At 43.3% G+C, this 14,920-nt stretch overlaps 1 protein-coding gene across 1 annotated transcript; it reads left to right on the forward strand.

The window, feature by feature from the left end:
- The first annotated feature begins 264 nt into the window (after nucleotides 1–264).
- Nucleotides 265–7,575, forward strand: ube2v2 (ubiquitin-conjugating enzyme E2 variant 2). Its single transcript, XM_062527162.1, has 4 exons — nucleotides 265–394; nucleotides 1,829–1,977; nucleotides 5,873–5,998; nucleotides 6,574–7,575. Exons 1-4 carry the CDS (start codon nucleotides 379–381, stop codon nucleotides 6,718–6,720), a joined length of 438 nt encoding a protein of 145 aa, XP_062383146.1. The 5' UTR covers nucleotides 265–378; the 3' UTR covers nucleotides 6,721–7,575.
- The last annotated feature ends 7,345 nt before the right edge of the window (nucleotides 7,576–14,920 follow it).

Genomic DNA, 14,920 nt, shown 5'->3' on the forward strand with positions numbered 1-14,920 from the left:
AAATCCTTGTGTTTCGGGCGCTTGGGTAGAGTATAGTAGCCTAGGCGATGGAAGTATTTTGTGGACATGTCAGTGACTAATGTACCTTAGGTACATCTGCCTCTCCTGCCTTTTGGGGTTTTTTTTTCGGAAGAAGTCATGGTTCAGTGGCTCCTCAAAAGTGTAATAACACATAGTAAATGTACATCGCCCAAGTAATTTGGATGTAAAGTTTGATGTTTGTTTGGTTCCCATCTTGCAGCTTACCCTGGGGCTTCGGGCACACGCCCCTCTGTCAGACTTGCCTCGACTGCTCCATGCTAGTGCAGTGGTGGTGACGTTTTAGTCAAGTGACTTGTATGTCACTGTTTCGTGTGCTTCTGAATTTGGCTGAAGAAGATGGCGGCCTCCTCAGGTTTGTCTCACAATCTGTGAAATATTAAAAACCCCTCCCTTGGAGACTGGAGTTACTAGCTGAATCGTAAAGAGCGTATCGACTGACTTCTAAGTTAAATGAGCGTGCAGTTTTGTGTGTAATCGGACTTTGTATGTTGAATACTTTGTGCAAATTAGCACGCTAGCCACAGTGCCTCGAGTTAACGTTAGTTATGACAAGGGTTCATAACATTAGCTGCCTTATTATATAGTTCCTTGGTCACCAGCCAGTGTTAAATAAAGACATTGTTATGATGCCTTGTAGTTTTTTGTGCAGTAGTACATGTATTCTTTAAGCGGTGATCAGAAACTGAAGGTAATATGGACTCTCTAAAGAGAAATTCCCTTGTTCATTGTGTGGCCAGCTAGACCATGAATGGCTAACATTTCTGAAGCTCGCTAGCTAGGCTAAATGTGGAATGGCAAGATTGAATCCATCTAAGTGAGCACATTGAGTAGCTTCCTGATTATTGCATATGCGAGGCTGAAGAAGCGATCTGCTTATACTATATAAATAGCATTATCAACTTATTTGAGGTTACATTGCTGAAATATCCACTAACTTCCGGTAAAATAAATGTTGCACACGCGTTTTCATTTCCTCTGGGTTGATGGCAAGCTAAGTTTGGTTATCAGAGTGCGGTTGTCCCGCTATCGTTTTGGGGGGTGTGATGTTACGTGAAGTATGTGGTCATATAGCGTTATTATTAGTTGGATGGTTGAGTGACTGTTTTTTTTGTGAAATCAGCGTTCACAGTTTTGGGGCGCTGGCATATTAGGCCCCTGTCATTCAGAGCAATTTACAGCTACATTTAAGGAAGTGACTAATGACGCAAAACTCTTAACAGTGTGGTGTATGATTGCACAATGCTGCATAACTCGCTGCACTCTGTGTACCGTACAGAGTCTCCTAATTTAACGTGACAAGTCGGGCATGGTAACTTGTGCGATACTTGCAAGCATTTGAACAGACCGTTGTGCTTCTCTACTTTCTCTCCCTACGTTATTTGGTAGAATGTTGTCTACCAAAGACAGGTCTTTTGCGCATTTGTGCATCTCCAGAAATGTAACTGCAGACAGTTGATTATGACCTTGCTGCTTCAACAAATTAGCTGGGTATTCGTTTTGTTTATGCCGCTCTAGAACTGTATTTTGAACAGTGTAAACATGCGGTCTAGTAGGCTATTTGAGCAACTTTGATTTATGTCAATAATTGTGACTGATGATTGTTTGATGTAGACTGTTGACCCTAACTAATGCCGTCTTAATACCTTCTTTTCCATCTCACATGTGATGAATAAAGCTTTTTGACAGATGTTTAATTCAGTAGATTGCAAGTCTGTGAACAATATTCAGATGTAGAATGTCCTGTTCATTTGTTCCTAATTTCTCCAATGCTGTGCATCTGCTGCAGGAGTTAAAGTTCCACGCAATTTTCGTTTGTTGGAAGAGCTGGAGGAAGGACAGAAGGGTGTGGGCGATGGCACAGTCAGCTGGGGTCTGGAGGACGACGAGGACATGACACTGACACGGTGGACGGGCATGATCATCGGCCCTGCAAGAGTATGTCTCCCCCTCCCTTACACTGGCAAGCCCCCATGTCGGACAGGGTTACAGTTTATGCAGAGCCATAGTTTAGTGATAGAACCAGAGTGTAGAGCTATAGTTTAGTTTTGAAACAAAAATAGCTTCAAGTAGAGGGGTCTGATATGTTCCTTGGTTTGGTAAAGAGAGAAAACTACTGTACACTTATTGTTGACAGAACAAGCTATAATTTATTTTAACCAGTATTGATAGGAATTCTGAATCTCAATCAATGTAATGTATTGCCTGCTCGTATATTTTTATGGATGTATATTTTAGTGTTTTGGTGTACAAGGGAAATTGAATGATCACTGGATTTGTGATGTGCTCCTAATGAATTCCACAAATGGTCAGATGCCTCATAACTTGGTGGGCGTGGTGGAGCAGCATTAGTGTTGCTGTCTAATGATTGGATGGCCCAGGTTGGAACCCCCAACCTTTACAACCTGCTGCACGTCCTTTTGGACAAAAGCTTAAATACCAGTCGCTTTACTTTACATTCATTCCTTTAAAAAAAACATATATGAGTGAGTAAATTGCTGACTGCCAGAGATACCTGGCACACATGGACCACAGTAGCAGGCAGCGAGCACTTGGTAACCTACAGATGTGTGAGAGCATTGGGCAAAAAGATGGTGATTGAGCACTGGTGAAGATTGGCCTTTTTGAGTCCAAGATATCCCCTACAAACAGCATAGGCAGCTCTGGTCTGGTGGCTGAATCTCCTGGCAAAAAACTGGAGCGCACCAGCAGCACTGCATGAGCAGCAGAGCAAGTGGGGAGGTGTGCCCAAAGGCAATAAGTGGGCAGAGCCAGGCCAAGTTTAACAAAAAAATGTAAAGGCTTGGTTACTGCCAGTCAACAGCATTGGCCAATTCCTTTTAGCTGCAACAGCCAGTCAGCAGCATTGACCAATTCCTTTTAGCTGGATGTGTCATACGACATGAAAATCTATGAATACGGTAACATCCTTGTGGTTCAAACAATTAAATAAGTTGAAACATTAGCTTGTCAAACATTCTTGATTGCCTTATACTACTTCTCTGTTGTCGTATTGTTACTCAAGGTGATTTTGAGTCTATAAGAAAGAATAGATCCCAACGCAAGATCCTAACCTTATTTCAGTAGATATAGCCCTTCTTCTGTACAGTATAGACTACTAGAATAGTCTACATAAATTGCTCACAAGTTCAACCTACAGAAAACCAGCCAGTTATCAACCACTCAAGGCACACAGAGTGTTGCGAGGCAAAGTGAGGTTTGCTGTGGAATGTTGACCCTCCCAATGCCTTTAATTGCAGCTCATGAAACAGGCTAGAGGGGCATTTTTAAATTAATCAATAGACCGCAACAGTCAGAGATTTACAACTTTTTGTTATCTGATCTTTAGTGGGATTCCATACTAAATGTTGTGATGTGAAGCTGAGGGCCGTCTCACGACTCTCTCTAGGCAAGCTCACAGTGGTTTACTACGGTTGTTAGGATACGTTCCATTTGCTAGATTTAGCAACTTTTTCACCAGTGTACTCCAGCAACAACAATAGAAAAAAGTGTCTAGTTACAAATCTGGGGAGTGAGAACTCGCAGCTTTCGCAGCCTCTCTGCCTTGTTAGAAATGCAGAATAAAATCACCATTACCAATCTGTGAATAATGTCATAACTTGCCTTTCATATGTGCTTAGCTTTTGGAAAAAATATGGGTATATGAGAATAAAGACCCAGCTGCAAACCCAAAAAGTAAATTAGACTTACCTTATTAGGCTAGATCAGTGTAGGTGATATAAGGATATTAGGCGGTGGTAGCATAGTGATTAAGAAGCTGGGCTAGCATGCAGTAGCTTGAAAAGTTGTTGGTCATTTCGTGGCTGCCACTGCTGTGCCCTTGAACAAGTTGCTCTGGGGGACAATGTACTCCCTTGTAATAGAATTGACATACGGTATGTAAGTCACTTTGGGTGAAAACTGAAAAGCGTGTACTAAGCGAATAAATGTTAATGTGAATGTGTCACCCATTGCCTGGATCTCTTGAATTGACAGCTCCCATGGCAGGTGATGCTTTTTCAATGCAGCCTATTCATAGTCCTACACTAGACAGCAGTTTGCGGTACAAACATGAAACTGTCAGTCCATAGGCATAAGATCGATATTAATGTCTAGCTGATCAACGCTTGCAGTATTGTGCATTTATCATGCATTTACTTTTTTGTGATTATTAGTGATTTCCATTAATGCTTAATAAACGCCAGTGAGAGAGTGTGCAGAAGTTATCCTGCAGTGGAAGAGGAGGTGCCAACTCAGAGAGGGGAACTGAGCCGGGGAGGGAGTTTAGACTCTGCGAGGAGATATTGTCAGGCTAGGGCCCAGTGTCTTGCATAGTGTGTCTGTCCTGGTGGCTAATGGTTAAACTGATATCAGTTAGCCTGCGCGCTATAGTGAACAGACATGTTCAAAGTGACAGAGATCTTTACAGAAGCCTGTGACTCTGAGCTATAGTGTCCTAACTTGCACCAAATCAGCAGATGATGCATCAGTAGTGCACAAGGAGACTGACATGTACCGGTATTGTATTTTGTGCATAGAGCCTTTATGGTAGATTAGCCAGCGAGTTTGTTGTAAGAGTATTACAGTTGTGTGAATATTTCTTAATTCTGCGTTAAGGTATTACTGTACATGTGAAGAGATTTTTTAGGTTAGATACACATTTAATCATATATCTTATGATGTCGTACTGTTTCTGCATTTTGAGTATAGTACTTGATGTAGGTCTGACTTAACGGAATTTCGGCTGGCTTTTAAACATTTCTAATGAGAGAGAGAAAAAGTATACAGGCTGTTATGGATGCCTGCCATCGTGTTTTTGTCTGCATAGTGCGGAAGTGCATCTACTCTGAAAAAGAAAGGGGGGGGGGGGTAATCAAGTGTGACTTTGGACAGATGTTGGACATTTTGCTGCTGTGCAGTCTCTTTCTCCATGCATTCCTCAGATCCCTGTTCTGCACACCTACAGTTTGCTGTTAAAGACATCTTTGATAGTCCTTATCCCAACTGAAACAGTGACTCAAATTTCAGTTGTGCTTCACGTCTTAACTCTTTAGAATAGCTCAATCTGCCACTGTACTCATTTGGCAGAATGCATTGCTGTAACATGGCAGAGATAAAATGCAATAGTTGTATTTCCTTTGTGCCTGGCTTGATGGATTGCATGCTACCTCTGGGGAGGGAAAGCAAAACAGTGCACACACTGTGCTCTCTCCTGCACCATCCCAAGATCCCAAGACGGTGATTAAGATGGTCGCAAGTCAGTACTGTACTTCAAGTTCTCTTTTCGTAGTGTGCCTGTATTCATACAGTTATTCAGACAGGAACATGGAATGTCACTCAAAGCATTCAAACCTCCACCAAGGCGCTATCTTGCAATGTTCAAGGGGTGGGGTCTTAGATTTTTCCCCCTCTCGACTCGGTTCTTCCCTGGGAGTTAATAGGCTCTTCTGTGGCTCGCGCTCTTCTCCTCCTCCACCAAGTTTCACGGAAATTGGCCTGTTAGTTTTTGATGGTCCTGCTGACAGACAAACAGGCACACAAACACAACTTCCTAAACGGAGCTGTAATGAAGTAACTGGATTTCCAGGAGGCTGAAGGGCCGTTCTGTGTGATGTGTTTCTAGTGCTGTGCTTACACATTTTGCTCTTTTCAGCTAAGCAAATCACGTACGTTTGTTATTTAGAGATTTACGGTAATGGACGAATTTCTGCTTGCTGTGCTACAGACTCCATTGAAAGGAAGTGGTGATGAGGTTGACGTTTTGTTGCATATGGCAGAATAGCCTACATGTATTTTAACTACAGAATGCTGTTGTGTGTCCCTTGTGTTGCAGACTAATTATGAAAACAGGATATACAGCTTGAAAGTGGAGTGTGGACCCAAATATCCCGAAGTATCGCCGACTGTTAGATTTGTAACAAAAATTAGCATGAATGGAATAAATAATTCCAACGGAACGGTACGTATGTTTTCTTTTCCCTGTATTTTTTTAAACCAAGCCAATGAGCGGCTTCAGCTGGAGATATGAATTTAATTGAATTAATGTAATTTCATTAATTGTAATGCAGTAGCCTTCAGGTAAATTCCAGTTGCGATTGTCAGAACATTCTTCATTCTTTTGATGGTGTCAATGCCTCATTCTGATTCGGGTAATCAACTGTTGTAGCACAACTTTAACATCTCATGGCAACAATCATGCTTGTGTGCAAACATTCCCCTTGCTTTGCCGGGACAACTGGGCATATGAAATATTACTTAAGGCCACTGAAGGCTTCTTCCTGCCTGTTGAAAATGATCTTGTGGAGCTACATTGCATACCTAAACGTTGTCGAGTATTCTTTTCCTAACTCCGTTCTTTAGTTGACTGGCTTGTGCATTTAGTTTTGCTCGTAGCGTGTCGCAGTATGGCATGTGTCATTTCTTTTCTAGCTGATGCCATGTACAGCCTACAGTGCCGTGCTTGTGTGCTACTGATGGCCTTTTTATCTTGGCCTCTGTACTCAAGTGCACCTTCGCTTTCTCTTTCTCTCCCAGGTGGATTCGCGTAGCATACCAATTCTAGCGAAATGGCAAAATTCATATAGCATTAAAGTTGTTCTTCAAGAGCTACGACGTCTAATGATGTCCAAAGAAAATATGAAGCTTCCACAGCCGCCAGAAGGACAGTCGTACAGCAGTTAATTTTAAATGATTGTTTTGACCCCTCTGTCTTAAACCTTACTCTCTTAGAAATGTCTTGTTAAACAGAAGAAAAAAATCATTATGAACTCCGCTCACTCCGCACGTTAAGGAATCACATCAGCAAGAGCAGGACATTGGACATTTCTGTTAGTTAGGCTGACGTCAAGAGTATGAAAAAAAGAAAAAGAAGAAAAAAAACAAAAACAAACAGGAATGCCTATCAAGTCAGGGCACTGTGTGACATTCTGTTTTAAGAGACGTGCACAAATGTATCTCTTCTTTTGATTCAGCGCTTTTGACCATTAGCTTTAAAGTTGACAAGATATTTCGAGTTGACTGAGGGCATGAGACATTTCTCTGTCCCTCAGCCACGGGTTCTGTTTTACTTTTTTTTTTTTTTTTCCATCAAGTATAATTTTAAGTTAAACTGACTGTTCACCTGAACTAAACTAATTAGGTTGTGTGTGTGATGGCATGCGAAAACTAATTCTACACATACATGTAGTTGACAATGAGAAAGCTGCGTACCTTCTATAGTAGTGGTAGTGGGCACATTGAGAACAAAAAAATAATAATAATTTGAAGTATGCCTGTAGTCCTCTAGTAGTGTCACAGAATGGTGAAGGTTTTTTTTTCTTACTTTTTTCTTTTCTTTTTTTTAAAAACAAAAAAAAACAAACAAACAAACAAGATCTGTATTTGACACGAAAGCAATTTGTTCCTGTGCAGCAGCTTTTTTGACATGTAACAGACGCCCTTTTCTGTTCTAAAACAACCCTCGCATTTAACTTCTAGAGAAAAATGACAGGTGTATCAAAATGTGACTTGAGATTAAAAATCACTCTGAGACTTGTGCATCAGCTTGATTTAATCCACTTTGTTTGTTTGTGTGTGTGGGTGTGTATGTGTATGTGTGTGTGTGTGTGTCTGTCGGTTGTGTGCAGTTGTGCAAAATCTCATGATCCCTCCTACCCAGTGAACCATGTTTGTGTTGACATTGGGCACCGAAACAATGTCTCCCTTGTGGCAATAGGTTTTTCTATCCTCTTGTCAGTTGGTGACCTAGTAGCATAGATAATATGTCAAATCTCTGTGGCACAACAACTGGTCTTTGGTGGACCTTTCCACCAATAGAGAACCGACTCTGTTCTGGTTCAAACTCCAGATGTTGAGTTGTTCAAAACATTTTGACCAATAATAATTCGGTCCAAAAGTTAGTTTGGGCTGGGGGGAAAAAATCAGTTTTTTTGTCCCTGTGAATTGGAGTGGGCGTGTCATTCCACAGTTCAGTTATGCATGCAACACCCTCTGTTGACGCATCCTTGGTTCACTTCAAAAGTGGTGAAAATGTGGGATTGTTCATTAATTGGCACCAAGATTTTTAAAGAATTCTGGCTGAAACCGGTATTGTTGGCTGAAAACGCCCTAGCTGAATTTTATATGCATGTATGTATGTGTTCCTTCCAGCCGCTGGGAGGTCACAAATGTTCAGCAGGTCGTATGATGGAATGCAGCTACTAGCAATCTGGCCTCTGTGGTCAACGTACTTTGTTTCTCTCTTATTGGGCCCCATCGAGTCCCCCACAGCTTTGTGTAAACACGGCCCTCTCAGAAAGGCGCCTTGACCAAATGCCACAGACTAATAGAATGATTTTCAAAGCAACGGGTTACTGGAATTGCCAGTGAAATGGATGATTCCCATCAGTGAGTGTTGTGCTCTGAATGACACTGTGCTTGAGCTTGAGCCTGAGACTGAGAGGCAATGGACAATGCCTCGGGGGGAATGCTTCACAACCACATGCAAGCATTGGGTGGAGGTTTATGGCCTCTAGTTAAAATATGTAATTGCATGCCATGATTCTGCCCTTAGGGTTTCAGTGTTATTTACTGACATCCTATAGAGGACCTTCATCATCAATGCCTCGATTGGAGGTACTCTAAGAATAAGTTGTAAATGTCTATATTTGAATAAATTATACAATCACACTATCACAGAAACTATTTCGTTTTTTTTTTTTTTTTTTTTATAAATAAATGATGCACGAGTGATTAGAAAACAACCGTGAAGTTGTATGTTCATTTTATTTTTATTCAATTGAGCCTCTAGGTTAAATAAATTGTGCTAAAGAAATTTACTTTTTTAATGTCGGATCACATCTATTTGTCTCAACTAAATGCCTATTTTCAGCAATAAAATATGATCCTGTCCAGAATTTGCAGATAACTTCACATTCATTTCAAGCTTTAGTTTTGCATACATAGTATATTGGATGTCAGGAGCAGTTGTGTCATAAAAATGAAACACCATTATATTTCCGAACATGACTGATGCTAGTGGAAGAATGAGATGTTAACCTTTGAAACTAAATGAAAGCTACATTATGCAGTATGAAAAAGTCTTGCAAAGTCCTGTCCTGCACCATTAGCAGCACAGCTGGCCTGGCTAAAATCTTGAGTACATGCTAAATTGACATCCTTGGGTATGTTAGTGGGTGATGATGTGCAGAATGTTCATTTCCGTCTTGAACCACAGAGCTGCATAGTAGTGCATGGCCTGGATGGCTCATAGAAACAACAGGTGTGTTTATCTGTCCTTAACGTGACAATATGCCATAAAAAAAAGAATCAGAAGATGATGAAATACTGACTTATATCTAATGATACCCAAAGGTGCTATATCTGTGTGTACCACATGCTGCTTTACATAAAATGACCACTAGAGGGCGGTGTTGAACTATTTATCAGTGGATGTTTGAAACATTTCTTTTTCTGCACCTTATTTTCAAGCCCAATTCATTTTTTCCTTGTTTGACACTGACAAATGACAAAGCAATGCTGAATGGGCTGTGGGGATGCCAATAGGCTCTTATTCCTTCCAGAGCTCATTCATGGTGCTTTCATACTCCAAATTATTCAAATCTGTCTGTATTTTAGTGCATTAACTCCTGACTCCAGTCATCCCTCTGTCTCAGACTGTGGTAATGATAACCAGCTGTTATAAATGTATTTTAAATAAGCATTTTCATTTGAGCCATAGCTTTAGTACATGGCCGAATAAAAGTCCAATCCACAATCATATACTGCTTCCCTTAGCACTTAGCTTGTGTAACATCCATCTTGGACAGCTCTTCTCTCAGCCACCGATCCAGATGATGCAGCAGACAGCATCCATTTGCAACATTTGGTTCATGTACACACCATACACTGAGTCTCTGGAGGGGTGGCGGGCTAACACATGGATACCTACTGTGTACACACACACACACACACACACACACACAATCTGCTTCCAGCCTGACGCTCAGCGCACAACCACGTCGAGCCAGCTGCCTACGGAACAGCGTGGAAGTTGGGTTTTACGTGGCAGGGAAGCTTCCACCGAAGGGGCGACTGTGCCTCAGCAGCAGGTGCGGAGCCGTGACGCCGTGTTGCCGTGACGCCTCCCCGCGTGGCGTGTAGGAGGAGTGGGCCAGCGTGCCCGGGGTGGAGGCCCTGGGGATGGAGGTGGAGGTGGAGGTGGGGGACTGCATGGGAAAAGATGACACAGTGGATCGTCAAGCCCGTTACCCTCTCCTGCAGTGGCCTCCCGGGCTCCTTCTTTTGTCACTCTCTTTTAGTCAGGCCATTACAGCTCCTGCCCTGCAGGGGGGGGTGTGCGTGGGGGGCCACGAGCCGTCTTGCGGGGCCTCTCCCCGAGCGTAATTGTGTTACGGTTTGAGGAGGGTGAGACACGCTTCGCTGACCTTGCCGGGGGGAAGTATGACAGCATGCCTGCCTGGCCCACAGGCGCTTGCCTCACGTCCTCTCTTTGTCCTTGTGCCTCTGTATGTGTGTGTGTGTGTGTGTGTGTGTGTGTGTGTGTGTGTGTGTGCCGTTGTTGGAAAGTGCCGGATAATTGACCTGTTATTCTGCACACTTGGAGGTTATTTATCTCTGGCCCAGTTTCTTTCATCTTCCGCCGCTTTCATGTGTGAAAGCTCTTTATGGGACTGTGTAAAGTCACACTGGAAGTCGCCTAACCGCGGGGCTCATCCTAACACGGCCCGGGCTGGGGCAGGGATGAGCCCCCTTAGGCTGCCCACTAAGGCCCGCACCAATGTGACACTGCTGTGACAGCTCAACGGGCTGTGCCTAACGTGTTGTGAAATGCCAGGCTTTTCTTTTCTTTTTTTTTTTATGTTTTGTTTAACTCATTTTCACAGATGACTTACACATCTCCCTCACTGTTTCAGCTGAAAGAAGTGTAGTGGTGGCATTTTCACTTCATTATCACAGTCAGTGGTTGATATGGCAAGAAAAAGCTGGACTCTGTGTGTTTCCCATCCCTGGGCTTGGCCCTGTAGTCTGTTGAGACCTGAGGGATTTCTGTGCTCAGTCTCTTGTGCAGTGCTGCAGCAGCGTCCACCCATGACCTGAGACAGGGTCACTGTCATCCCTCTCCCTGTTTGTCATTTATCATCGGCGCACTGGGCAACATGCGCCATCGCCCCCATTCAAATTCAGCCCGTGCTTTCAGTGGCATTTTTAATCTCGAAGCATTTCGTATTGACATGTATATGAATGGACAACTAATGCATACACGTGATCCTTCCGTGCATCCATTTGCATCCAGATAATGTAATATATGAGGGAGAGCTCCCTGGGACTTGGAGCCGGAGTGGCTGAGGGGTTTCCCCCGGCAGCCGGTGTCTGTACTGGCCATGTGTGGAATGTCTGCGTGTCCTGCTGGTGGACACAGGTGCAAGGGGAAAAATTAAAGCAGAACTGGGAGACGATTCCCCATCACAATCTGTGGAGAATGTGCTCATAGTAAAAAAATACATTTCCTCCTGCATTGGGAAAACCAGGAAATTCATAGTATTAAGATATAGATATATCTAGTATGTATTTGGTTATGAATGATTGATTATTCCTTATGAAGGTTTTGGCTGTTTGTGGACTGGTCTCTTGTGCACTGTGTCTGCCTCTAAAACCAGCTGCTCACGTGCGGAGATGCTGTCCAGTCAGGCTGGCTCCGGCGAGGCAACGCCATAAAAACCTCCACATTTCTCAAATTCCCTGAGGGACGAAAAAAAAAGACAAACCCAAAACAACATCAACAAAAACTTGAATCATTAGAGAGCCATGCACTAAAAGATTTGTGAGACCTCTAGTGTTACATGTTTTTGTTTTTCTGTGCTCTGTTTGGTGACTTCTATATGTTCATAATTCACTTCTCTTGTTCTATAACCCATGCCACTTGCCAAATGTATTGAAATTATCCTGCATGGATGGCAAAGGCTTGCCTCATTGACCATTTCAATTCCTGCATACACCGTCCTCTCGGAACAGTCGAACATTAAAATATTACCCATCCTGACTCAATGACATTGACCCAATTATTTAAAGTACAACTAACTTCATATTTATTCATTTTTACTCGGATTTCCACCAAATGTGGAATACTTGTCTCAGGGCCTTATTTTTTAAAGAACCGTGTGAAATGAGCAGTGTAATTTATGTGAGGTTGCATGTTATGTTGGTAGGTTAACTACATCTGTATTGCGCGCATGCCCACAGAGTTTAGCGTACTGCTTCAGCTTTGCGAATGATAATACATTTCATTTGCCAGGCGCCTAATCCTTCCTAATGTGTAATCATATTCTCAGGGGGGTTCCCATCAACATCTCTGAAAGGTGTGTTTGGCACAGATTAAGATTCTCCACAGTATTAAAGTCTCAAGTGCCATAATATCTCCAGCTAAGCCCTTACATTATAAGAAATATCAGCGAATTTAAATTGGAGATTGGAGTGAACCACAGCACTGTTTCCATTGGTGGCAAAAGAGTACAGTTGAGAAATATGTCTTTTAAAGTATAACCTCTAACATCCAGCTGATTCTGCCTATTTCAGTCTTTCCTCACCTCGTAGATGATCCCACACCAACATTAAGAGAACATTAACGGAACAAATCTGATAGTAAATAAAAGTAATAACACACTCAGCTCCAACTCCACGGCTCATTTTAGGTGTATGTCTCAGGGGATTGCGGTTTGCAGCTCTAAGTGTTGATGGTTTTGTGGCGAAAGCGATACAATTCCTGAACTCTGTAAGTGCCTTACACTTGGCCATGAAACAGTTCACATATACGGTCCAAGATCTACCTCACCCTTGGAACTTTCCCTGAACGCAAACTTGTTGGTTTGAGATTCTCCGTGAGTCAGCACAATGCCAGTGGTGAAGAAAAGTGGTTTCATACCCCCCACCCCCCTACCCCCAACCCCCCAAAAAAAGCGCAATTGTTGGTTAACATGCAAATGAGTGCACTTGGGCCCTGTGCGGCCCGTGTTGGGTGATCTAAGTTGGGAAGGAATGTGGAGGGGAGACCATGAAGCCTGTCTGCTGTCTGCTGGCTGGAGCCAGCCCTGCTTAGAAATGTTCCCAGAGTTCTCACCTCTTGCCCCCGGGGGTCAGAGGTCATGTCTTCTCCCCCATCAGCCCATACTGTAAAGAGATTTGGGCTGACCGTGACGACACCTACCAGGGGAATAGCCTGACCCAGGCAAGAGACGTTTTTTTGGCACGCAAGATCGTGTGGGATCCGCGCTCAAATGAACCAGTCATCGTCGAGCACAGTAAATCTCCACAAAGCTGATCTAATCAGAGTGTTCTTCCCTCACTGCCTCCCACTCCACATAGCCATTAAGAAAAGGAAATGCCTAATTTGGCCATTTTAATAAGATGGGGTGTTGTGGTGTTTCCTTGGATTAGGCTGGAGTTCAGTAGGAGTGAAAAGGTTCGACTTGTATCTTGTATGAGGAGTGCTGCGAAAGCATTTTGTGTGAGTGAAGGGTCGAGAGGAAAGTGCGCAGACACCTGTTACTGGCTGGCTCTGTGAAACAGATTTTCTGACTGTCTTGTGAAACAACATCCAAGCTCAGCAAAAAGCAAAACTTTTAGAAAAGTACAGAGGGTTTATTTTTTATTATTTGACATTTCCGATGTAGTTCTGGCTGCTGATGTCTGTGTATTTCTAGGCGATAAAATGGACGTTCACTATTTGAGATGGCCAGGCGACCACGATGGCATTACGAAGGCATTATGATGGTAGATCACAGCTTGCATGTGTTGGAATGATAAACAGGCCAGTGTGGCATCATGTAAATCCTGTGAGATCTTTGGGGTGGGGGGGGGGGGGGATTACGTTTGTGTGCCTCTCGCTCTCACACCCCTCTGAAGTGTGGACATGCTCGCTCGCTCGCCAGGGCGTTTAATTGTATTTACAGTGAGTTCCATGAAAGGCTCCCCCATTACCCCACCCCCAGCCCCCCCAGCCCCAGCCCCCCCTTCCATGGCCGACTGTGAGAAAGGCAGCAGATTGGAACCATGTGTGCAGCACTCAGCTTCCCCTCGCGCTGACAGTGTGGCCTGTGCTGGGTCATTCGCCTGCTGATATGATGCAAGCCTCCAGCGTGGCTCCAGGCCAGAGGGAGCTGTGATGAGGCATTTATCCACCGCCGTGGATGCCAACGCTGACCCGGCGCGAGGTGCGAGGTGCGAGGTGCCCGCTCTCGTGTAGGAATCAAAGATGGGAGGAAAAATAGAAGAGGAGGAGAGGGGGTTAGTGTTTGAGCACGGGGGAGGTTGGATAACACATTCTGAAAGAACAAAATAAGATTTATGCTCATTTTTGAAGGACTTATGCATATTTAGATGTCTGTATTGTATGCAGTGTCGTATTGTATATGTTAATAAGAATTTAGGCCGAATGTAACAATGCTGTTCATTAGGAACAAGGAACGTCTTTCTTTATTGGACTTGCAGTAGTAAGAGATTAACGCAGAATGAAGCAACGTCACATAGCTACAAGACAGTGATATGTGGGCCTCAAACACTTTTCAGTTTCTTCTAGCAGAGCAATTCAGCCGTTGAGTAGCTCTCATCAATTTTGTGAAGGAAAAAAACAGAAGAACAAATAAGCTGTGTACTTATTACATTCCAAGTTATTTATACTGAGGGGAAAAGTCGGCAGACTTCGTGTCTCTGCTTAGCGGGAACTATTAAATTACGGCTGGATGTTTTTAATTACCTCACATAAATGCTGGAACACAACACATTCTGGGCCCTTGTAAGTTTTGTGCCTGTGAGTGTGTGTGTGAGTGTATGTGAGTGTGTGTGTGTGTGTGTGTGTGTGTGTGTGTGTGTGTGTCTGTGTGCGCGC

Source organism: Sardina pilchardus, chromosome 2 (genome assembly GCF_963854185.1).
Source record: "Sardina pilchardus chromosome 2, fSarPil1.1, whole genome shotgun sequence".
Taxonomy (NCBI): domain Eukaryota; kingdom Metazoa; phylum Chordata; class Actinopteri; order Clupeiformes; family Clupeidae; genus Sardina; species Sardina pilchardus.